At 36.1% G+C, this 26,151-nt stretch overlaps 3 protein-coding genes and 1 long non-coding RNA gene across 5 annotated transcripts in view; 1 reads left to right on the top strand and 3 right to left on the bottom strand.

Annotated features, from left to right (window-relative positions):
* The window catches only part of LOC306871486 (atrial natriuretic peptide receptor 2-like), a 51,322-nt gene extending 48,604 nt beyond the window's left edge, over positions 1-2,718 (bottom strand). Inside the window, exon 1 of the mRNA XM_079419457.1 lies at positions 1,782-2,718. Coding sequence (XP_079275583.1) covers positions 1,782-2,481 — 700 coding nt within the window. The 5' untranslated portion in view covers positions 2,482-2,718. The remainder of the gene's footprint in view (positions 1-1,781) is intronic.
* Positions 1-26,151, bottom strand: part of LOC306870868 — a 1,223,475-nt gene that overhangs the window by 940,181 nt on the left and 257,143 nt on the right. The gene's annotated exons all lie outside the window — the stretch shown is intronic.
* On the bottom strand, positions 4,993-18,741 carry LOC306871713 (anaphase-promoting complex subunit 2-like). The gene is made up of 15 exons (XM_079419824.1): positions 18,669-18,741; positions 14,401-14,478; positions 13,948-14,203; positions 12,344-12,668; positions 11,471-11,603; positions 10,363-10,564; positions 10,150-10,269; positions 9,953-10,070; positions 9,670-9,848; positions 9,186-9,327; positions 8,469-8,544; positions 7,999-8,202; positions 7,395-7,527; positions 6,148-6,389; positions 4,993-6,034 (listed from the first exon to the last, which is right to left on the bottom strand). Exons 2-15 carry the CDS (start codon positions 14,464-14,466, stop codon positions 5,822-5,824), a joined length of 2,409 nt encoding a protein of 802 aa, XP_079275950.1. The 5' UTR covers positions 14,467-14,478; positions 18,669-18,741; the 3' UTR covers positions 4,993-5,821.
* On the top strand, positions 18,750-23,905 carry LOC306871712 (microtubule nucleation factor SSNA1-like). The gene is made up of 3 exons (XM_079419823.1): positions 18,750-19,352; positions 21,069-21,268; positions 23,587-23,905. The coding sequence occupies exons 1-3, from the start codon at positions 19,301-19,303 to the stop codon at positions 23,680-23,682; spliced, it is 348 nt and encodes a 115-aa protein (XP_079275949.1). The 5' UTR covers positions 18,750-19,300; the 3' UTR covers positions 23,683-23,905.

Genomic DNA, 26,151 nt, shown 5'->3' with positions numbered 1-26,151 from the left:
GTTGCAACACTCCTTTATTACCGAGTGCTTCTTCTTCTGAGCACTCTCGTCTAAAATTTTTGTTGTCTAAAAGAACAAAAACAATGGTGAAATAAAATATTATTTAGTTGAATTATTCAACTGTGATATCATCATTTTAGAGTAACAGCATTTGGCCTTTCTTAACATCTGCATATAAACAAAATCTAAGAAATCTGGACTTAATGCATCATATCCTTCAGTATCATTACACAATCAGCGTTGACACACTACAAAGTGACCAGCTGTGTGCTTTCTTGTTTACTATTAAATACTTTTTTTTTAATTAATAAAAGTGCATTAATATATTGTAATGTTTAATATATTGTGCGGTGTGAATCCTCAGACTTAAATAAAAAATAAAACACTAATATCCAGAGTGTAGACACAAAGATCTCAGTGACATGCATAATGTGCTCTCCTCATTCCATGCATTATTGAAGTTCTGACACAGTAATTATGTTTGACAGCTCAAAGGATTATGAGAATGTCAAGCACTGTAACAAAGCAAGGAATCAAGCCACACTCTCGAAAATAATGAATTTCAAGAGTTCTCTGCACCACCTTAAGTTCAACAGAGAACCCTCTACTTATCAAGAATCATTTGTCTCAATTAACACAAAAAAAAGAACATTGGAGTTTTGGTTTCTGGGGTCTTTGAAACACCAGTTCATGCGTGGTTTGTAAGGAATTTAAAAATGTTTTCTATTGTTTTAGAAATCCTTTTTTTTTTTAACAGTATCTTTTGAATTCTGCCTACACATTTCAATAAGTTTCTGTTAAAGAAATTTTAAGAACTGTAAAAAGAAGTGTTTGCTGTACACAAGGTGTCCAAAGATGTTGACTAAATTGCTTTATTACCAGTGAATACCAGTGAACCTCCTGTTTTGGTGGTGCTGTAAATAACTCACACAGGGCACCACAGGGCCAAAAATACAGCCCGGGGGAACACAGGTGGTGTCAGTCCTAAACCAAAGCTGTCAATGCCTCATTGTAGTCTTCAGATTTTAGATATATTGGATCAAGAATATCAATATGCCGTGGAGGAATGCTTTAAGCAATCACACAAATAGCTTTATTGATTAAAGAAGGTAAACCATGTGCGTGTGTGTGTGTGTGTGTGTGTGTGTGTGTGTGTGTGTGTGTGTGTGGGCGGGAGGGGTAACAGTGGCCGAAACAGATAGTAATATTGTGGTATTTTGGTGCTATTTCTTTTAAGTATCATGTGATGTATATAGGCTATACAATAGGATACATTATGAATAAAATGCAAATAAACTGAATCTAAATGTGTATTCTTATCTTTATAACAGAAAGTTTAGAGATCATTTCTTTATAAATAAAGCCTTATTGTAGAATTCTGAATTATATTGTATATGAACGCATATACTGTATTAAAAAGGTTTATGTTACTGTTTAATGTGGTAACTTCTAAATGAACCTAACATGAAAGTCATTTCTTAACCGTCAGTTTGAAAATAAAGTTAACCCGACATTATGCATATGTAATATATGTGTATACAGGCCTATTGTGTTTCTGACTGAACATTTTTGTGGGGTACAGTATAAATCAGATGGAAATGTTTCCTGTATTCATTCCTGTATTTTGACTTGGCCATTGCGTAATTTAAAATACATTGATTGGAGTGGAGTAAAAAAGAAACACTGTATTACAATGATTTGCATTTTTGTTTTTTCTTTTAATTTTAGTGGCTTAAACATAGTGGCTAATCGAATCTTTGTCGAACTGAATCTAAACTTACTTCTCCCGTTGTCCTTTATAAATGTGATGATGTCTTTATAATTGAAAGTCTGCGGATCTTCATAAGGGAAAGCCTCCACGGTGATGTTTTCCTCTCGCAGAAGTATGTAAATGCCCTCGGAGATGAAGTAATGAGGTCGGTCGTCTTGTTTGAGGTCGTGGAAGATCATCAGCGCGCGACTGCTCCAGTTAAAATGCCCGTGCAGATAACTGACAAAGTCTCCGATGTTCTTGGTGATCGGGCCCGTCCTGAAGATAGTTTTAAACTCGTCCGATTTCTCAAAGCCATACGCTGGTCCTCCCGCGGTTATCAGGGGGAGCTTCCAGTGGGACGCGAACCGTCCCACGGACGCAACCGAGTACGTGCAGCCGGGTCCGATGAACACGTCTGGTTTGTTGTAAAGTTTTATGTCCACGGCGATAACCTGCGCCTCGATTTCGGAGCAAGAACCAGATGAATCCTCTGTGCTGAAGTTCAGAAGGTTGATGGTGTGTCCCCTTAAAAGTCCGCTCTTCTGGATTTGCTCTTGCGCCATCCGGATCGCGGGGAGGACGCGCGGCGATGCCCACGAATACTTCAGATTGTCAGGCAGCATCACCGCTACGGTAATATTCCTTTTTTCTGTTCTGCATCCCGGTACGAGTACGTGTATAAGCAGCGCAATGAAAAAACTACATCCCATCTTAAGTCCCGATCCCATCTTAAGTTGACAAACAAATCCTAGTGTAGGCGCGCCAGGTAATATGATGTATTCTTCTCAAATCGAACTTCAGTGAGAAAAATCCTCTGTTAAATAAAGAGTACGGTCCATTCGTGGCGCCTTTGTCCCTTGTAGTCCAACTAAATTGCTTGACTGAGACTCCTGGTGCTTTATGTGATGGACTCCTCGGTGAGAGTCAGAGCGCGTGTGCTCGCGTGTGAAGAGCCAGATGAACGCAACTTCACCGCGCGCGACCCTCGCGCTGCCCCTACGCGTCATGACAGCTACTAACCCATCCTCTAGTTAACGGCTCCCTCTGTCTGCAGGTCAAATATATTCTCCTTCAGTGAGTTAGGCTGAATTTCAGTATTGAAAATATTCATATTCAGTATATGAATTTCAGAGCTTTATCACTGTACGACAGTTTCACATGCAGTTATTCTAAATTTCCCAGCTGTAGGCCTATTAGGCTACTTATGTGCTTTTTCACATTTGGCTCCCAAACTCTGGAATAGCCTTCCTGATAACGTTCATGGTTCAGACACACTCTCTGTGTTTAAATCTAGATCTCTTTAGCCAAGCATTCACATAATGTATCTCATAACCTTGTACTTCAGTTACATCTGATCAAATGCACATTAACATTCTTTTGCTTGGGTTGAACACATCATTTTTTGCTTAGTTGGCGTCTCTATTACCTTCTCAGTTTCTGCCATGGGATGCCAATCCTGAGATGACAAAACACCTGAGAAGAGATGATGCCAACGCTCAGACAACATACAAAAAAACAAATTTTGCTATAAGTTTGATTGCAACATATAATCATTACTGTTAATAGTGTTCACCATCTGTTTGATTGCATGACATTAACTAATTGCTTGATTTTTACCGTAGCCTACATTTCTGCCATATGGACATCAACTTGAGGTCACCACTGATAAGCTATTAATAAATATAATGTAGAAACTTTAATTTTCCGTAAAGCTGCTTTGCAACGATTTGCACAGAAAAGCGCTATACAAATAAACTTGAATTGAATTTGATCATCCAATTAGCCTAAACAAACTTTTTTTGACTCATCAATAAGCCAAGGAGGAAATGATTAAAGCATTTTTAACAATTAAAATGCTTAAAACTGAATGGAGGTGGGTTGGGGTGGTGATGACATAGCTATTCATTGGGACAAATACATTTGAATATCACAATTAATTCATGCAGAAACTGTAAACTTTAACTGTATTACTTTAGCCTACAGAAGGTCATCTAGCTGGTTATTTTAGGCTTAATTGTATAACCCAAAATTAACATTTTTATAATATCATGGGGATAAAAAACTGTTTGATGGTAATGGTTGTAGATTTCTGAATGATTTTTAGAAGATAAATATATGAAAATAATGTGAAAGTCTGAGACACAAAATGTTGAAACAATGTGCTACATTACAACCTGCCTTCGCTATTATATTGTATTTAATTATATGTATATTGGCACTCGGGTTTATATTCTGCATTTTACAGTACATTTTGTATGTTACTTATACACTACAGTTGTTAGGAGCATGTTGGTACCAATACATTTGTGCATATGTTAATGTGACTTTTCTTTAATCAAATGGTGATGGTGGTGAAGTAACAATTTGCAACAAAAAGAGATCAAATCCCCTTTGAACAGTAAACAGTGGAATTGCCATTTTATAAGCTGCACAGAGGTCAGAAAGTTAATTTGTAACTAGGGAGGACCATTACCACAAACACACACACACACACACACACACAATCCAAAATCTCAGAAAGAATAAACTACACTTTAAAAAATCACTAGTTAGATCACTAGTCCGAAGTCAACATTCATGGAGGGATTAGACACTTTACATCATTTTCATGTCTTTTAAAAAATTAAAACAGCCCCTCTGTGATCCAGAATCAACAAATACTCCACTGATCTCCAAAGAGATGGAAACTGCAGCATGTTTTCCATGAATCCACTTTCATCCAAGGCCAACCCAGATGCATAACCTGGTGTCAAGAGCGCAATCTTGGACATTAAGCAGTGGAAAAAGGAGTGTGGTCTGATGAGTCAGCTCTCATCCAGTTTCATACATTGAGAGAAAGTCAGAAGAGGCCTTCAGTTCACATGCTGATCATCCACTGCTGCCCCAAGAATCACCAGATTAAAATATTTGAACCTTTAGGGCAACTTCTGGAGCACAGACTGCAGAAAAGATCAGTGGTTCTCAGCTGGATTTACACTGAACATCAAGTGGTGGCCCAATCCAATACCGAGCATTCATGCTATGCTACTTAAATGCTGCTGTCATTAAAGCAAAAAAAGGAGCAAACCAAATTAAGATATATAAGAACAGCATAAATTCAAAATAGAAATCTAGAAGTCTTTACTATAACTTTCTATAAATTTTACACATCATTGCTGAATAAAAGTAGCAATTTCTTAAAAAAAAAAAAAAAAAAAAAAATATATATATATATAATATGAATAATTGCTGTTCTTTTTACCTTTTTATTCATCAAAGAATAGTGAAAAAGTGTCACAGGTTCCAAAAAATATTAAGCAATACAACTGTTTTCAACACTGATAATAAAACAGCATATTAGAATGATTTAGAATAATAATAGCTGATGAAAATTGCATCACAGGAAAAAAAAATTCAATTGCAGTAATAGTTCACAATATTACTTTTTTTCCCTGTATTTTTGAATTTTGGCCACCTTGATAAACAGAAGAGACTTAATAAAAACATTAAAATTCTTACTGATCCCAATTTTCTGAATGGCAGTACACACACACAGTATATATAAAATTTAATTCAAATTTTGTTGATAATTTTTTATCAGAAATTATGTAGACATATAGTGTTGGGAAAATGCATTCGCCCTCATTCGCATTTCTTCTGTTTTTGTATATATATCTCATACTAAATTGTTTCAGAAATGAGAACTAAACCTAAAATAAAACAAAGGCAACCTAAGCAAACACAAAATACTGTTTTAAATGATCATATTAATTATTGAAGCGAACGTTATCTAATACCAGCTGGGCCTGTGTGAAAATGTATTTGCCCCGTAGTTACAAATTCTGTACTGTTCAGATGGACTAGACACAATCAGGTCTGATTACTGACAACCTTGTTTAAATAAACCAGCATTTAAATAGAACTTTTTCAACAGCATGAAGTTGGTTCAAATGTTTTACCTAGTAACACACTATGCCAACGGTGAAAGAACTTTCAGAAATGATGAGGAAGAAGCTGATTGTAATACATTCTGGGAAGGGTTCTCAAGCGCAGTTACTGTTTTTCTGATCTCCACTCAATGGTTTCTGACTACTGAGTGGTCTTGGGCAGCCTGTAGACACCAGTGGACACAATAAGCTGGTGGGCCCTGACTTTCTTCTGCAGGAAAGCCTGCAGCTCATTCACATCCATCTCAGTGACCCCAGATCCTGCGGCCACAAACATTCGCAGCATGGAGTGGATCCTCTCCAAAGTCATGCTCTCCAGGTTAGTCAGCATGGCCTGAATGTAAGCCCAGAACAGCTGAGAAATAAGGGAAAACAGTTTAGCATTGTTTTAGCATTACATGGCAAATGAAGGTCCTGAGCAGTGTAACATTATTGCATTATGACAAGAGTTGTAAGTGTATAAATCACCTGTAGTTTCTCTTCTCTCTGCTCAGACTGTGTTGCGGTGTTGGAGTCTCCCTCCTCATCACTGTCTATGAGCATGACACTTCTGTCTGATCTCTCTCTGCAGGAGCTTGTCTCCTGCACAGTATATCGACCTCCGGCTTCCTCTCGTAGCACGCCCTGCTGCTGCCACAGCGCCAACTTCCTGCGCACCATCTCTTGTGGCACACCTAGGACACTACTCAGCTCTTCCAAAGTCCATGTGCCTAATGAAGGAAAACAAACAGTAATGGGACTTCAAGGCAAGCCAACAAACAATCAAGATTGTCACATTCATTTGCACACTAGGTAGTGCACATGCTCATAATGCATAAGACTGCTGCATGTATATTTTTCTAGGTCAAAACCTGGAAACCAGTACAGGGAAATAAGGTATCAAAGTATTTTCATGTTTTATTCTACTACATAAAATACACCAGTAATAACATTATTAACAAGTGCAACTAAATGGAACTCTAGAGGTTTTCAGGGATATTACGCTATATCACGCCAAACAAGAAAAATAGGCTACCCAGTTGTCCGCTTTCACACACTTTTTGTGTTTCTAATTAAATTTTGCAAACTTTTTTACCTCAAGCTTTCAGGGCAAATGTTTTTGAAACATTGTCAGAAGCATAGTGATGGTGACATTGAGCCTGATTGTATTTAGGCTTCAAAACGTTATGTTAATTTGTGAAGATTATCACAATGAACAAAATGTGTAAGAATCATCATCAAACTTTGCTGGTCACAGAGCTATTTTTCCAATGGAAAAACCCTTTTAGGTTTTCTGTAGAGGGAACCAGGGATTGGCCTATTTTGGTTTAAGTCTGGTCTGTGTTTGATCCCATTCCCATTGATTTCTCCCAAATAGTTCCATGTTGCTTAAAGTATTAAAATCCTAGCAAAGTCTCAAAGGCACCACAAGTCAGAGTGTATTGACTGTATTGCTGTTCACCCAAAATGAAAACTCTGTCAGATTTTCAAAAGATTTCAGTGAATAATGACTTTCAGTCTGCTCTTCAAACAAAACTACTGTATGATAATACAAAGCTCAGAATATTTTGCACAACCTTTATAGTACTTACATTTTTGGAGTTGATTTTCACTTTATGTGGAAAATAGCGGGTATTTAGGTAAATAAATTACTTTGTGTTCCACAGAAGGCGGCTATACAGATTTGGAACAAACTAAGGGTGAAATAAATATTTTGGTGAATTAATTCTCCACACCTTTGTCCTGGAAGTGTAAAATGATGGCAGCGTGGATGGGAGTCACTGTGAGGTTTGCGATGGTTCTGTCCTCCAGCTCCACATCCAGCGTAACAGAACCCAGGTGAGGCTTCCACCTCAGAGTCCTCATGGCCTGCAAAAGAAAAAGAAAAAAAAGATACGCTTTAAGCATTTTGGTAACACTTTTGTATAGGGACCAATTCTCACTAGTTGCATTTTAGCATGCCTATTATTAACATATTGGTTGTTTATTACTTATAAAGCACATATTATGCATGACCATATACTACATCCCTAATCCTACCCAATACCTAAACTTAACAACTACCTTACTAAATATTAATATTAGCAAATTAGGAGTTTGAGGCAAAAGTAATAGTTAATGGTTTGTTAATAGTGAGAATTGGACTTTAAATAAAGTGTGACCAGCATTTTCAACAGAAAATTGGAATAAAGAAAAATCATCAATGGCATGATTTGGAAATGATTAAGAACTGAAGAATCTAAACAAACTCTTGTCACTGCATTGGGTGACCACTTGATGCTCAACATAGTCTCTGGGTCCTACAACAAAACCAGCTGAGAACCAATGGACTGGGAGTACCTTGAGTTTTTCAAAGCGGTGTGTGTAGTCCTCCATGGCTTTAGAGACGACCGCAGGCAGTTCCATCTTCTCCTCCTTCAGCTGGGGCCAGAACTCAGATGAGATGATCATAGAAGACAGCAGTAATGTAGACTGCTCCTCTACAGGAAGACGACTCTCTTCCTCTCGAATATTAGCATTGATCCGCCGAGAGTCTGCTACATCCTGCAGAGAAAGACAGATACGTTCAATAATATAAATAGCTCATGTAATGGAAGTAAATCTATTTGAGGTCACGTACACTATATTGTGTATTGGGTCACCTAAACATTAAGATTTGTACTCATAGAAACTACTAAAGTAGTCAAACATGTTCATTAGAAAGGGGTGACCCAATACTTTTGGCAATATAGTATATCGTGATAACAGGATGACAGATAACTAAGAGAAGTAAATATGTGGACTAGAGCTGAGAAATGCGCGAAGCATACCTTTAACATCACCTCACAGTAATGCATGTGGGACTCGCCAAACCTCAGTTTCAGCAGCTCTACGTTGCGAATCTCTCTACAAAAACAAATACAGAGGGAATTAAAGTGCACAAGTACTGTACATATTAAAAACCTGGTAAACAAACAGCACTTCTCATTCTCCTTTGCTTTAAAATGTCTTTGATCCTTTGTTATAGATCATGATAATATGAAATCAATTAAATTTGAAAACATTTCTTATTTTTTTAAAAAGCAGTGTATAAAAAGAGAGCCTATCATTATATTTGAAAACATCCCCTTTATTAATTTTACTTTTATTTGTATTCATACTATTTATTTATTGTATTTTTTCTATTTGTAGACTGTTTGTAATGTTGTGAAATCCCAATAAAATTTGATCACAATGTAAAGCGGCTGTTATTGAAGGATGGAGCAGTGCAAACTACTTTGGACTGCAGCAACAAACCAGCAGTCAATGAGCAAGCATTTATATTATTTCACATGTCAACCAATCATAACAAAGGGTGTTCACACATGTCTTAAAGCTACAGCAGCAAAAATTATTTGAGAGGATGACAAATACAAAACTCAAAAACTGAAAATAAGTATGATATGACTGCTTTAAACCAAAGCAAAGTTATTAAGATGATTCAAGAACATTAAGTGAAGGATTATTGAGAGAAAAGTGTATATGTTCATGTGTGCAAGGTGGGTTACCTGGCTGTGTTGTAGTTGAGCTGATGCAGAAGTCGGTCAGCCAGTACAGTCTTGTACTCATTAATGAAGATCTCTTTACTTCCATAAATGCTGACCAGCAGACTGATGATGTCAGAAGAGCGCCGTTTAGAGCCAGTTTTATCTACAGAGAGAAAGACCGTGAGAGAGAGCTGAAATGTTGATTACCTGTAAGGACCCAAATTTCTGTGACTACCGACTGCATTGACTTCTGCATGTATCCTGTATTGACTGTATTCTACACAAATGCGAAAGGCTGGTAAATTTAACAGTAATATTCCACCAGAAATATCTTAAATTGGCCATTAAACTGCATTTAGCATTATTTACTTTAGATATTAATACTAATTATATTTTTATAAATATTTTTATTCAGCAAAGGATCCTGAATAAATGTGTCACAAATTCCTCTAAATAAATATATTAATTAATAAAATAAAATAAACAGCTGGCCGTTAACACTAACCTGTGAGAGCATCAGTGGGATCTGGGTTCCAGTCCTCTGGATCACTCCCCTCATCTTCACTATCCTGTGTCTCCAAGGTAACAGGGTCAGCTCGAGAGAGCTCATTGGCTAGATCAGTACAACCCTCTGCGTCACCTGTCAGACTGCCCACTATTTGACGCACAGTGTCCTCACGCGTTCTGTAATTTCCAACATCACAACAAAGAATTAAATACTTCAGTATTTACAGTATTTCAGGTTTACAATCAAGCACAACTATCTTGAGACACACAACCCCAGTGACCTGAGATATCTGCGAATGGGTTGGCAGGCCACTTGCAAGATCACCATAGAGGGGTCGAGCTCTCTTAGAGCTTTGATGGCAGAGATGTAAACAGTGATAATGTCAGATGTGTGGACTCCTGAAGTGGGAAAAGAAAACATGATGAAAGTCAAAAAAAAATCACACATGAGTATTTAGCAATGTCCTGAATCACTGACCTGGATGCAGCAGTCGTGTTTCAAAGGCTGATTTGAGGGAGGCAAGAAGCTGCTGTCTCTGATTGGTCCTTTCCAGACAGAACTTAAGATCCTCAATGGCAGGAATAGACTCTGGAAAATCTGCACCAATTAAGCAGAAATAAACAATTTCCCATGAAACAACCAAGATGAGATTACATGTAGCATGCTCCATAAATGGAGTTTTGTTCTCACCTCGTATGATGCTGAAGAGCTCATCGATCCTCATGTTTACGTAGATACGGCAGAAGAACTGGTGCATGTGACAGTGCCAGCGCTGGAGGAGAGCATTGGCTGGCTGACCCCTTGTGCCATCTGTAGGTGTGCCATTACTGCCTACCTCTTCCACCTTACTGGCAAACACCCTGCTCAGCCATCCCAAAACCTGCCCCAACCACTGGAAACAGATTTATTAGTGTTATTTAGATGAGCGTCCATCAATAAGATTAAACACAATTTCTTAATTAACATTATTTTTAATGGACACTTTAAGCTTGAATATTAAAATGTAAAAACAAAAACCAAATCCACCATATGCTTGAAGCTAATTAGCTCAAAATCTTGCTTATGCTATCCAATGAAAACAAATGGCTAAAAACATTTAATCAATTTATGTTATGATTTTGGCAGCTTTATATTTTACAGTACTGTTTTGTAGGCACAAATTATATAATTATGTCCAATGACTAGATAACAACTATGTAATAGCCCTGAATCTAAACTCAATTTAAACAAGTTACCTTGTATTACTCAGGACTTTCTTGGTTAAGTACACTTTATATCAGCATAGTTTAAAATTAAAATAAGTGCAGCTATGATTCTTACGATTTCTTAACAAATCAATCATTTTAAATAGAAAATTTCTCACTAATTTGTGTAGTAGAATAAAGAAATTAAATATTATTATCTTCTTACATATAGACAAACCCTACCCCATATTTATGGGGTCTACTACATATGACTGCTGCTCATACTTTGGGTTCGGGATCCGCTGAACATCCCCAAACCTTTAATGTTTTTACACATCTATAACTTTTCAAAAGAATAATATAATTCATATAAATTTAAATCATTATTTAAACCTGCCACACATCAGAATTTCCACACACTTCTAGTCAAGTTGGCCGAGGTTCTGTGTTGACAAATCAACTTCATTTCAAATCTACATGGATCAAGTTACTCATTTCGGACTCTTGATGGAATTTTTACATAAATTTAAATCCTTGTGCTTAATTCTAAGCATCAACATTCGAGATCATATAAAAGTAAACGTCTTCTGTGTAGCTGGATGAAAGGTGCGTACATCATTGAAGTCTGTGAGAAAAGAGCTCTCGTATTCTCCTCTGCAGCGCTGCTCCATCCTCTGCTCTATCAGCTGGTGCAGGATGCTGGTCACGGCCTCTGAGCTCACACGCTCCAACAGCTGTAGTGTGGAGCTGAAATGAACAAAGACAAGACATTTATGAAGACATTGTACATATTAGCAATCCACCTCTCCAACAAAGTCACATTGGGATATATGAAAGGCAACAACACTGCTTGTGCTATTTTTGAAGTATATATCACACAATATGCAAATATTCTGCATGAGTGGAATAATGAAAAAATGCAAACAGCTCAACTTGACCTTCTGTAATTAGTGTGATGAATGAGCCAGAACTAATATCACCCATTATCAACATCTCTTGACTCATTTGATCAGACTGTCATAACACATCATAACATTTTTACAAGAAAAGAAAAGAAAAGAAAAACTGGATTAAAAATAGAGTTGGTCAATATGTATTTTTACAATAATACAGTAATTGTTGTTTTAATAACATACATTATTGAGAATATCACTCATTTTACAAAAAAACCCCAAATAAAAACACACGTGATGTATTTGATATTCTTCCAATTGTTACTGTTTTGCAGTAATAGCTGTGGATATCTATGAATGTTACCACACACATTCATGTTTTATGCTACTGAGTATATAAGAATTTTGAAGTTAACTTTTTGAGTCCATTTCATTAGTTAAAATATTGTAAATACTTCTATAAATAAAATCCATAGCGCTATTGTCTGTTGTGATACTGATTAAGATGTGAAACTAAAACATTTTGCACTAAGCACATTGCTTCTCCTGTTGTCGGAATCTGTATTATCAGAATGATACTTCTCTTCAACTCACAGTATGTGGCTGAGCTCTTGAAGCTGCTCTAGAGCTTCCTGACACCAACACAGGTGAGGGAAGACGGCACAGCCTGGGCACAAACAGCCTTCATCATGTTCCGCTGTGCCCTCCTCAGCCTCCACAGCTTCCCCTGCCTGACGCATGTGCACAGAGAATGTGCGGCTGTAAAACTCCAACACACGCTCTTGCAGCACAGGTGGAGGGGAGAACAGAAGAATGGCACGAATGACAGAGAAAGCTCTCTCTGTCAGACCACGGGCCCCTGGACCAGACAGACCCCCACGGCTCTCATCCTGCCATGACCCCAGTCTCTCGAGACCATCTTGAAAAATAAAAGAGGGAAAATAAGATTAACACAGTAGACTCAAGAAACATTGGACAAGATGAATATCACAAAGAAAAATCAGGTCACAATTCCCCCTAAAATAAAAAAGATAAATAATACATTAAGATATCAGAACTTTTTAGATTTCACATTATGGAAATTGAAAATTCAAGGAAAAATATCTCAATGTCTAGAAAAAAAAAACAAGGAGTTGTTTTAACAACCCTTTAAAAGATTGAAAATACAACTTACTACAGAACTCCATTTTTTTATTCATTTTACAAAAACAATAGCTCAAAACTCAAAATAAATACTACAATATGAAAATAATTTACTGAACTCTCTGATCACAATGCAAAAAAGTGATGTTTTTCCTCAGTATTTTTGTCATGTTCTAGTTGAAATGTCTAAAGATTCATAAATTAAGATACATTTACTTGTTTTCAATTGATCAAGTTTATAATTTGACATTTTCATACCTCACTGACAGATACTTATTTGTTCTAGTTTTAAGCATAAAGTCACGTAATATTGTTTCTCAGCCTTCATATCTTTATTTTGCAACTCAAGTAAATGTATAAGGATGTTTAGATATTTGTTCTGGAAAACAAGAGGAAATCTTTTCTTTTTTTTGTGACGCATGAAACATTAAATGCCACAACTTTATGAATTTAAGACTTTCAACTCTAATGTAAGACCTTTTAAAGCCTTAATTTGTGGAAGAGTGTATTAAACATTCTGAGACAATTTTAAGACCTGCAGGGCCAACTAGAGGGCTCTGCAAACTTCTAAGGGGTTGACAAGATAACTTATTATTACAGGATGAATATTATTAATTTGCATTGTTATTATGCATTAATATATTAAAACAAGCTATCTTAATTTTAAAAAGCACAGAATCAGGATATGTAAACTGAAATCATATTTATTCTTCCCCTCAATAACTAATGTTTTTATTGAAAAATGTACAATTCTTTAAACCTGAACTGAATTGTGGCTAATTTGCCTATATTAACACTACTTATTACTAGAGAGAGAGAGAGAGAGAAAGAGACATCTTGATTTTTGTGTTTCAACAGGCAACACAAGGTACACTTTATGTAGATTAGTGTAGTTTGTACAGTTTTTCTTATAAAGTGAAGTCAGGTATGACACAACTGCAACAATAAGCAAACACTATACCTGTCTAACATCTGTTTTTCAAATACACATAGGCTGTTAATATGTTAATAAACATTTTAATAAAACAGTTGCCACCAAGTAGGGTGAGACATACCGAGGAAAGGTTGGAGCTCTTGGAGAAGGTTTCGGAAGGCTTCTAGTAAAGCCTTTGCCCTGTCCCTCTCCTGTGACTCCCCCTCTGGCTGCTTGAGCCCCGTCCAGAACTCTGGAGCAACAGAAGTAGTCAAACGCACCTGCAGAGTCTCCAGCAGCCAACCTTCCACATACTGCCCCAGTCCATGTACACCCAGCAGGGCCAAGGCTTCAGAGAGAACCTCATCGGTCGAAGCATTTGGTGGCACAGGAGACACCTAGAAAGTTACCGTTGGGTTTCAGCTTTTGGCACTCAGAGGTACTTCATCAATGCTATAACCATGTCCAAGTACCAAGGCATTTGTTTGTTAATGTAGCTACCATCAGAAGCTGAATTTAGCTTAAATTTGGATCAGAAGCGATTTCAGCATTCGTTTTTACCGCTTAGTTACACTGTAGTATATCTAACACTCACCAGTGCAGATGTCACTGTGTCCCAGGCAGCTGAAAGTCCCTGCGGCATTGACTGCGCCTCGTTCATTCCTCTCTCAGGCTGTAAACAATAGACATATATCCTGGGATACGAGAATAATATTCTGTGCAGTTACCATACGTGTATTTTCAGTTTACTCCGTGACCGTTTAATCCAAAATCATATGATCAAAGCCATTTAAAAGGTCCTCTTTAGATATTTTTATTTTTTTATTTTATTTTTTATTTTTTTTATTTCAACAACAATATTACAGAACAAAATAGGCTAACAAATACAACTGTAAATCCTCTCAGACTGACACATTCATATTATTCATACTATAACAGAGAAATAAACCACCATACCAGATATTAATCCAAATGAAACAAATAAAATTAAATAAAATTAAATAAATAAAGAATACATTCATGCATCCTTAAGCAACGTAGGGGTAGGCCTGTCGCGATAGTCGATAAATCGATTAATCGCACGATAAAAAAAAATGACCTCGATAATTTTTCCGGCCGCGATAATTTCATTTGCATACTTGTTTGTTATCCGCGACTGAATGACAACTCTCGTTTCCTTAGCGTAGAAGTGAACCCTCTTTTCAGTTGCATTGTCTTTTGTGTGGGGAGGCGGCGCTTCTCAGTCACATGGACTTTGTGTGGGAAAGCGGGAGTGCTTGAGGCGACTGCAGAGAAGAGCGAAAAGACGAGACGCAAGTTGTGACATGGAATTGGTTTCAAAGCCAAACGCGACAGCTGCAGTGTGGGAGCACTTCGGATTCAAACTGAATGACCGTGGTGAACCACTTAACCTGAGCGAGCCGGCATGTCGCATTTGTTTTAAAACAGTATCGACTAAAACCGGTAACACAACAAACATGCACATGCACCTAAAAAACACTTTTATTGTTTTTGGTTGTTTTGTTCATTGTTATTGTGGATATGTAAAATGTTTTCCATTTTCAGTGTTAAATAGTCTTTGGAAATAAACGTTTATTGAATTGTGAAAGGTGTATGTGCATTATTATGCCATTATCATTATTCTAGATGAAAATGGTCTCAGATCGACAATATTATCGTTTATCGCGATAGTTTCTTGGACAATTTATCGTCCAGCAAAATTTGTTATCGTGACAGGCCTACGTAGGAGATCAAACAAAATCACACTTATTAAACAAATCAAATAATTTCTTGGCCTTTTCCCTTCTCATAATTTTTAGGGCCTCTATATACATGGCAAGCTCCTTTTTAAATACAATAAACTGGGGTGCTATTTTCAAAACTTTACACTTGTGAATAAAGTATTTTAACATGAGAAGTAAACAGTTTACAACAAAGTCTAAACTTTTGTTCTCCAAATGAACTCCAAATTTCAACATGTCCCAAGTAATAGATGGAAAAATAGATATTCTTTGTTTAATCCAATTACATACTTCAGTCCAAAATGAATTAACCAGATTACAATGAAGAAATAGATGTTCAACAGTTTCTGCATCCTTATTACAGAATTGACAAATATTATCGTCCACATTAAATCTTAATATCAAAAATTCCTTAGCAGGATAAATATCGTACAAAATTTTAAAATGCACTTCTTTATATTTTGGTGGAAGAGGGAATAACAAATACTTGCATCTAAATTCATTAATTGATTTCCTATTTAGATGTTGAAAAATATAGTTCCTTCTTATTGGACCAGGATGGCATTCCTGCACAAGACAATTTCTTATAAACTTATTAGTACATTTCTTGTCTACAAAATTTATACTGCCTAATTTAAGATCCAAAATCTTGGGAATAATACTAGAATATGTTAAAATCCCCTTTAACATATTAAGGAATGGTAAAGGAATACTCTTAATAACTCTCAAATAAACTTTTTCCTCACACTTAAAATTAAATTTAGTGCAGAAATCATTAAATCCAAGAAGGCAGCCATTCTTATCCATAATGTGCAGCACTGACCAAATACCTCTTTGCCACCAGTCCTCCAAAAATAAAGATTTCATTTGAAATAAAATGCAACGATTATTCCATAAAGAAACATTGTGAGGACTGAAATTATGTTTAAACAGCATTTTCCAATACAAGAGGACTTGTTTATGAAAATCCGACAGTTTAAATGGAATTTTAGATATCTCAAAGTCACAATGTAGAAAAAACTTTATACCTCCATAGAATGGCTAGCATTTCCGCAACCATAATAAATAACAAAGGTGAACTTCCACAGCCTTGTCTTATGCCTCTGTTCACCTGAAATCTTGGACAAGTTCCCTTGGGAAGAGCCACCGAACTATTAATGTCATTGTAAAGCATTTTGAGGATATTAATAAATTTTGGCCCAAAACCAAAATGACTAAGTGTCAGAAAAAGAAACGAATGTTCTACCATATCAAACGCTTTTAAAAAATCTAAAAATAAAATAAAACCATTTTCAATTAAATTACTGTATTCTAAAATATCAAGCACCAAACGAATATTGTTGTGAATTGATCTACCTTTAAGGAACCCAGATTGAGTCTCACTAATTATTTGAGGAAGACCCACCCTTAATCTGGCAGCAATCACTCCAGAAAATATTTTGTAATCAGTGTTAAGAAGCGTGATAGGTCGTAGATTTTCTAAAATTCTTTTGTCTTTTCCAGGTTTTGGAATTAAAATAATAAGACCCTGCTTCATAGTAGGCAATAGATTATTATGTCTAATACAATCTTGTAGTGCTTCAAACAACAACAGTTTTAATTCTTCCCAAAAGAACTTGTAAAATTCCGAGGTTAGGCCATCTTGCCCAGGGGATTTACCGGTTTTCATTTTTTTTAAGGCTAAATCTAATTTTTGAATGGTCAAATCAGAGTCACAAAGATCTTTAAATGAATTCTGAATGATAGGGATATTATTTTTAACTTTCTTAAAGAAATATTCAGAATCAGCACTAGAGTAAGATGAGAAGTGAAGTGTGAAGTGAAGTGAAGTGACATTCAGCCAAGTATGGTGACCCATACTCGGAATTTGTGCTCTGCATTTAACCCATCCAACGTGCACACACACAGCAGCGAACACACACACACCGTGAACACACACCCGGAGCAGTGGGGGGTTCGGTGCCTTGCTCAAGGACACCTCAGTCGTGGTATTGAGGGTGGAGAGAGCGCTGGACATTCACTCCCCCCACCTACAATCCCTGCCGGCCCGAGACTCGAACCCGCAACCTTTGGATTACAAGTGCAGCTCTCTAACCATTAGGCCACGACTTCCCACATGAGGTATATAAATTAGAGTAAAATTTAAACACCTCTCTTGCAATAATATTGTTATCAAAACATTCAATCAGATTTATCAATAAACTATCAACAGCATTTCTTACTTGACGTCTCTTTTCAAGATTACAAAAGTATGAACTATTTTTCTCTCCCTCCTCCATCCATTTTGCTCTTGATCTCACGTATGCCCCCTTTGCCTTCCTTACATAAAGTTCATCCAGTGAAGAATGTAAATGAATAAGCTTTTTCTTATCTTCATCTGATAGAGTAGATTTGCAGCAGCATGTATTAATCTTATTTATTAACTGAATTTCTTCCGCTAATCTCTTTTTCTTAAGATTTTTCCCGTATGTTATTGAAAATTCTCTACATTTATATTTTAAATACTCCCATTTACTACCCCCTGGCATACATTTCTTACTGATATCAGTTATAATCTTCTTTATATATGTGCAATAGTCATCTTGAGTTAGAAGGTCAGCATTAAATTTCCAGTACCCTTTGGAATTATTAGAGTCACCCTTTTGTTTTAAAGTTAATTCAATCATACAGTGATCACTTAACGGAGCACTAGAGATAAAGCAATTATATACATGCTTATAGATAGCCTCAGTGCCAAGCCAGTAATCAATTCTTGATCTCACATTTGTATTGGGTTTAAACCAAGTAAATCGTCTAATGCATGGATTCTGAGTTCTCCAGATATCAATCAGAAGATTTGAAGAGCAAAAATTTTGAACAATGTTATTCACTTGGGAAAATTTAAATTTGGAAGGATCTCTATCTAGCCACTCATCTGGAGTCAAGTTAAAATCCCCTCCAATTAGAATAAACTCTGTGGGGTAAATAATCTTCAACTCATTTATAATGTCAGTAATTGAAGAGAGAAAATCACTATTCTGATTACCGTACACGTTTATCACAATAAAAAAAGACTTGTCTAAACTGAGAACGATTGCCAGCCAATGTCCCTCAACATCGGCTTTGTGAAAAATTATCTTACCGGGACTCCTCTTTAGATATTAAGCCACCGAATTATAGCGCTCTTCTTCAAACGCCTGTCGCGCACTGATGACGACACTTTGACGTTGTTCGCAATAATATTAAAGTAGTAGTCTTGTGGCATTGAATAAATAAAGCATTAAAAACCAAAATAAAGTAAAAAATAAAAATAGTAGTAGTAACGACAACAACAACAATAATAATAAATATTGGTATTGGCGCAGGTATTGGGCACTATCAGAGATGAATATATAAATGTATCTGATGGTATTGTTTTTGTTATTGTTTAGCTTTTTAATAATGAGAACTATTTTTATACAACTTTATCCTAAATTCTAAAATAAAAGTCTAACGGAAACCGACGTCATGACGCTTCTTGAACGTTCCCATGGAAACAGGAGGGAGACTTGACTTAACCGCTTCTGGAATGTTTTCTTTAAAGTTACTCCCTCGCAGATGAGTTCGATTTAACGGCTGGAAAAGTTCGTGGCTTGCTAATTCAAGCAAGAATCTGACTCAGAAGGTACAACCAGCACACAGACTTAAATGCTAAGTTGCATGAAACGCTCTTAGTGATTAAACTAGTGCAGGAGGGCCTCTTCTTGTAGTTAGCGAGCTAGCCTGCTAATCAGAATGACCCAGCAAGGAGCTGCGCTGCAAACCTACAACAATGAGCTTGTCAAGTGTAAGTAGCCATCGACCAAGATGTATGATTTTGCTTTCGGGGGAACATGACGTTAGACTTTCTTTTTGATATTTTCTTCTAGTTGTATGAACTTGTCATGGGTAGAATAATCTTATGCATTTGCGCTGACATTTGTTGTCATTATACTAGCTTAGTAGTGATTAGAAGACTAGTGTGACACATGTCATCCTGCGCCTTTCTTCTTTTAGTTAGTTAAAGAAAAGCTTCTATAACTATCTGAGGGCAAAGAAGACGTGTGTTTTTGTGAGAGACATTAAAAATGGTGTCCTTCAGTGGTTTAACAAAGGTATTTGGATGTGTATGTCGGTGTCATTGCATTAAATAAGTCAGTCAGTCAGAGCAGAGGTCAGTTCTCTTTTCAACGTTAACACAGGTTCCCAGCAACCACAGTTCATCACAAAAACTATGAACATGATTCACCTACAATTGACAAGCAGAAAGTGTAACAAAACATTTTCTATATTCATTTTGAACATTACATCTGTTAAAAATGAATACATTTCAATTCACGAAAAGTTTTTCGAAAAACGTGTTCTTTTGCTGTTTGTCTTTGTATAAAGAAACTTTGTATTTCATATTGAAGAGAAGTCTCTTATGCTCATGACGGCTGCATTGATTTGATCTCAAATACATAAAAAGAAACTGTAATATTGTGAAATATCACAATTTAAAATAACTATTTTCTTTCTTTTTTAATATACTTTAAAATATAATTAATTCCTGTGGTGGCAAAGCTGAACTTTTAACTTTTCATTCATTACATTCCAGTCTTTGTCACATAATCCTTTTTTTTTTTTGGACCATGTGATACTTTTTGAGGATTTGATTCATTTTGTTTTATGAATTTAACATATACTTGCTGAATAAAAGTATTAATTTCTTTAAAAATAAAAAAAAACTCTGAACCTGAACTTTTGTAGTGTATATTGTTACAAAATATTTCTATTTTAAATAAGTGCTGTTCTTTTTAACTCTTTATTCATCAAAGAATCCTGAAAAAAGTTTCACAGATTCCAAAAAATATGAAGTGTTTCCAGTGTTGATAATAAATCAGCATAATATAATGATTTCTAAAGGATCCTGTAACACTTGAGACCGGCGTATTGGCTTCTGAAAATTCAGCTTTGCCTCCACAGGAATAGATTATATTTTAAAGTATTTTAAGAAAAAATGTAAATAAAAAAAGTTTTAAACTGTAATAATATTTCACAATATTACAGTTTGTACTGTATTTTTGATCATATAAAGCATAGAGAAGCATAAGAGACTTTAAAAAAAACATTAAAAATCTTACTGATCACAAACTTTTCAACAGCATTGTATATATGCACACACAAACTGTAGGGTCTAAGAGCTGCAAGTTTGGGAAACACACTGTACAGATGGCCAGTCCATCAATTAATTTTTTGTTTCACAATCATTGAACATGGTGTGATGCATTATAATTCACATAGAGTGACCTGACAGCTTGAATCAGTGGTTGATAAAGTCCTGCACATTATTGCTTCAATTAGTAGGAGGAACTGCTGAGCAAGCCCTCATCTGCAACCTATACACACTCCCTTTCAGCTACCACAACATGAATGTAAAGAAACGCAAGGAAAGCACTGAGACATATTTTCGGCATGTGCCTGAAGCTGCCTTTTAATGTCTTCTTTAAGAAATGGCCCCTTTCAATCTCCTTGTCTTTCTCAGGCATAGAGGAACTGTGCTCCAAAAGAGAAGAATTAAACCGGCTAATCCAGCAGGAGGAAGCAGAGAAAAGTCGTCTGCAGCATGATATCCGTGTGCTGACAGAGAAGCTGAGTCGTGTGAACGAGAGCCTGGCACGCCGCCTCGCTGCCCGTGCTGACTTTGACCGCACCATCGCGGAGACAGAGGCTGCATACATGAAGGTAAGGACACAGTCAACCTGTTTTTAAGGGACACTCCACTCCCTTAAAATCTGCAATCTGATTAGACCATTAGCATCTCGCTCAAAAATGACCAAAGAGTTTTAGATTTTTATTTTTATTTCTCAAAGAGAGAGGCGCAATGATATTACGCAGCGCCTGAAAGTAGTCCCCAGCTATATCATAACTAGTTACCTAGCTGGGGACTACTTTCAGGCGCTGCGTAATATCATTGAGCCTGCTGCACCCATGGTACGGCAGCAAAGTTCCTTGATTATTACGCCGGAATGAGAGTATAGTTCCTAGCCATATCAGCCTAGAAAATCGCAACTTTTCATTTTCCGTCGGTCTTAGTACACGATGTAACTACAGAAGAGTCAAGTTTTAAATAGGAAAATTATCGAAACTCTTTGGTCACTTTTGAGCGAGATGCTCCTAGTCTAATCAGATTCAATGATCTATGCTAAGCTAAGCTAAAAGTGCTACCGCCAGACCAGAGATCGGCTGAATGGATTCAAAAACAGTAAAATTCAAATGTTTAACTCTAGGGGAGTTGTAAAATGAGCCTATTTTCAAAAAAAAAGTGGAGTGTTCCTTTTAATATTTCATGTTCTCTTCACTGGGAGGGATCAGAAAAACCAACAACTAGCTTTATTAATGTTGCACAGGTGAGAATTTAAAGTGCCCCTATTATGGATTTGCAGTGTGTAACACAGCTCAAAGTGAATGAAAACATTCTGCAGTTTTAAATCTGAGTAAGTGTACCGTGTATAAACTTATTGTCTCTCAAAAGAAAGTCTCGACTCTGAATCATTGAATCGAGTCATTTTTTAAAACGAATCCCATGCTGTTTCATGTTGACTTTAACATGAAACATTAGCATATTGGCCACCCACTTGCTGGTCTTTTCACATTGGTCTGAATGAAAATGCAAATTCATTCTTTGCCACTAGGTTCCAATTTTGGAGCAGTAAAAATAGCTGTTTACCCGGTAACGCTGTACACAAAGTAGCACTGTGCTCACAAGCGCTGCTTTATCAGGCATTACAGGCATGATGAAATGGAAATGAGACCAATCGGACCAATCACCGCAGATTAGCATCACGCAAAGGAGGGGTTTGGAAAAATAAATCGTTGAGCGAATCGTTTGGGAGTCGTTGAGCAAGTAAGGTAAAAATAAATGAATATTATAAGACAATGAAAGTGTTTTTTTTTTTTACCTTGCATGCATGTCAACCTGTTGTTGGGGACTCCCAAAACAACAGGTTGATTATTACCTATAATAGGGGCACTTTAACAGTGAGAGAGGATTTGAAAATTAATATATTTAAAAAAGAAAAATTCAAAACCAAATATCTTAAATGAAACATTTATAAAGTTAATTAATTTAGGTACTTAAAATGAACACAATACTAAATTTGGCTAAACATGATTATTAGCTGATTATGGCCTTGTACACACTGCAGCTAAATTTGGTTGTCAGTTCACCTTTTAGTGCTTAATCCTGTTCTGTACACACACAGTTCAGCAATTTACTCAAGCAACAACCGAATTGACTCCCAAAAAATGCAGGCACTGACAACCGCATTTGCAGAAATTCTATTCAGTGTGTACAGAACCAAACTGAACATCTAGTTAACACGTTTAATTCATTAATAATGCAATAAAATTGCATGTGTATATCCCACATTTTTGCCACAATACCATTGTGCAGTTAGTGTTACTTACTACAGTATAATTCATACCACAATGTTTCTTGTGTTTGTCAGTGCCATTGAGAACGTCAGCACTGTTTCATCTGGCTTTAAACTAAATCACATTTCAACGCATTTGCTGGCGCTGCGCTGCCATTTGCCTGCACTGCTGTTTCATTCCTCTTTTGGTGCATAAAGATACACATATATATATATACACGTATATGTATGTATAATATCTGTTATTTGTCGTTTTAAAACTGGGGTGTTATCAGTTCTGTTAATCAGCCAGGAAGACATTGTTTTAACATGGCCATATATTAGCAGATTAATCATCCTGGTCGATATACTGGTTTGTCAGTACATTCAAACTTTAATATAGTCAATTCTACATCTTAAAAAGATCTAGCGTCTTTAGTGTGTTTTTAAATAATGTTGCCAGTGTTTGGACAACCACAGATAATAGTTACATAAATCAATTTTTATTATTATTTTTTGTTTGTTTGGCTTGGTTTAAATGTAACTTTTCTAGCATTCGCCAAACTGATGAACTTCAGTCTCAGTGCATTTTTAAAAATCTGTGTGGTGTTCTAGTTTGACTAAACCTCTCCTCTCTATCTCTCTCAGATTCTTGAAAGCTCTCAGACACTTTTGAGTGTTTTAAAAAAGGAAACGGGGAATCTGACCAAAGCCACTGAACCGAGAAGCAGCAAAGATCATTGAATAATGCTGAATGTGTCTATTTGTATATATCTATATTCCATTTTTCTCCTCTTTCATCTTTATCAGCCTTCCCTCTTGTAATCTCCACACAAAATCAGAATGTAACTTCTCATTCCTATTTGGAAGTTCTGTATCTAATGTATAGGTTTATAAATTGTTTTGATGTAGATTGGTGTTTAATATAATGTTTTAATAAAGAGATATTGTGAATTTTTGATGTTTTAAAAGGGAATTTGTTTATTTGACATTTCCTTGTATTTGACATTTTTCCCCTTCTAAATTCATCAAAACCAAATTGTACATTTAATATTCTCTCGATGAAGAAAAAAAGGATGAAGAAAAGTTTTGACATACAGTACATTAACCACCAGAGCAATGAGCAGCTTGACTAGAGTTACAGGAACTAATGAAGCACTTGAAGTGGCATTACATTTTGTAAGACACAAAAGCAATAGTTCCCAACCCTCTAAACATCTAATGTACATACCTCAAGAATATTTCATGTTTGCAAAGAATATCTGGAGGATCTGTTATAGACTGGAATGTGCTAAAGTGACATACTGAACTAGAATGAACAGTAAGACTTGGTTGAATTCTAACACTTATTTGAACATTCTCTTACATAAAATTTGCCCTTAATTATGTGACATGAAAAACCATGGGTTCAAAGGCTTTGTTCAGACAGGCAGCGAGTTTTAAATACACTACCGTTCAAAAAAAGCAACATGTCTCTTATGCTCACCAAGGCTGCATTTAGCACAAATACAGTAAAAACAGTAATATTGTGAAATACTGCAACCTGCAATTATTTTCAATTTTAGCATATTTAAAAAGAAAAAATATTCCTATGATCGAGCTAAATTTTTCAGAAAACATTCTAATATGCTTCTCGAGTAACATTTCTTATTATAGTCATTGAGAACGGTTGCTTAATCGTGATACTTGATGAATAAAAAGGTCAAACATCATTAGTTTGAAATAGAATGTTACAATGTTAAAGTCTTTACTGTCACTTCTGCTTAACTTACTGCATCCTTGCTGAATAAAAGTATTATTCTCTTCCAAAAAACAAACATCTAACTGCCACCAAACTTTGGAACGGCAGTGTGTTTAGTTGTTTGTCTGTTGGGGGGGGGGATTTTTTTTTACAAGAACAATCAAAACCTGTTGTACACAAGTTGATGTCAGTGGTTAAGTCTACATTATACCAGATATCGACTGTTTGAACAAATGGATCCAAATTCACCACCTTCAAAATAACAGCACAGACAATCGGTCCTAAAGATTGAATTAGGAAACCAAATCAGAATTGTGTGCACTGTGCAGTGTGAACAAAGCCAGAGTCTTAAAAAAAATAATCGTGCTGAAAATATTGATCAGCAGTTTTGAGCTGATAGCTGGTGCTTTAAGTCAATGTTATGCTCCCAATGGATACACATACTGTTTTTGTGAAATAAATTACAATATTAAAGTGATATTAGATCCCTAAAATGCATTATTCCAACCAAGAGCTGCGTAAGGTGCAAAATAAAGCAAAAACAGTACAGTGCAAACGAATGAATACTAAAGCACAGGACTAAGATGTAAGCTGTCTGAACAACACTCATGTAACTTTGTACATGATGTCCAAAAAAAACCTTGGTGCTACTGTTTACCCTGTGACTAAAAATATGAAAAAGTGATAAAAGATGCATGAAATAAATTATGAAAACTTCATCCTGGAGTGTACAAACTATACATCAATACTGGTCGGAGAGGCTGAGGAGACACGTCAGCAGATACGCCAATGTCATTTAACAGATATGACACACTCAAGTCAGTTGGCATTGTGTGTATGTAGTCTTCATGTTTCGCACACACGTGGCCCATGCATACAGCGTGCCCACTTACAAACCCACAAACTGATGTTTCCATCATAACTAAAATTGACCACTCCCCATTCGTACTGCAAAAATGTCCAGTTCAAAACACATAAACCTAAGCACAAATATTGACAAACTGATGTAATTTTGCACAGAATAAATCTCACAAAGCCTGTCAAGAACACTTCCAGGTCATATTTCACTCCAAAAGTGAGGGAATAATGCTTATGTTACATTTAAGGATTATTATTAGAAGGTGAATAAGGTACAACCCATCCCACTGAAATTATCATTACCATAATATAAAAAAAATATTTAATAATAAAAAATGTTTTACTGTAAAAACACTAGATTATGATAATGAGAATCATTGAGAATATGTGACCCTGGACCACAAAACCAGTCATAAGGGTCAATTTTCAGAAACTGAGCTTTATAGATCATCTGAAAGCTGAATAAATAAGCTTTCCACTGATGTATGTTATGATAGGACAATATCTGGCTGAGATACAACTATTTGAAAATCTGGAATCTGAGGGTGTCAATGTATTTTTGGGTATTGCTACAAATATACCCCAGTGACTTAAGACTGGTTTTGTGGTCCAGG

Source organism: Barbus barbus, assembly GCF_936440315.1.
Source record: "Barbus barbus genome assembly, chromosome: 6".
Lineage (NCBI taxonomy): Eukaryota > Metazoa > Chordata > Actinopteri > Cypriniformes > Cyprinidae > Barbus > Barbus barbus.
Note: the sequence above shows the minus strand (reverse complement) of the source record. Positions and strands in the feature narration are given on the sequence as shown.

Excerpts from the sequence above, each read along its gene's own strand:
- LOC306871713 (XM_079419824.1), bottom strand. The coding sequence starts at position 14,466 with ATGAACGAGGCGCAGTCAATGCCGCAGGGACTTTCAGCTGCCTGGGAC. Across the intron at positions 11,604-12,343 it reads CAAGAGCTCAGCCACATACT|CTCCACACTACAGCTGTTGG; the intron begins GTGAGTTGAAGA and ends TGTTCATTTCAG. Across the intron at positions 8,203-8,468 it reads ACTGTGAGGTGATGTTAAAG|GATGTAGCAGACTCTCGGCG; the intron begins GTATGCTTCGCG and ends CTTTCTCTGCAG.
- LOC306871712 (XM_079419823.1), top strand. The coding sequence starts at position 19,301 with ATGACCCAGCAAGGAGCTGCGCTGCAAACCTACAACAATGAGCTTGTC. Across the intron at positions 19,353-21,068 it reads CAACAATGAGCTTGTCAAGT|GCATAGAGGAACTGTGCTCC; the intron begins GTAAGTAGCCAT and ends TGTCTTTCTCAG. Across the intron at positions 21,269-23,586 it reads CAGAGGCTGCATACATGAAG|ATTCTTGAAAGCTCTCAGAC; the intron begins GTAAGGACACAG and ends TATCTCTCTCAG.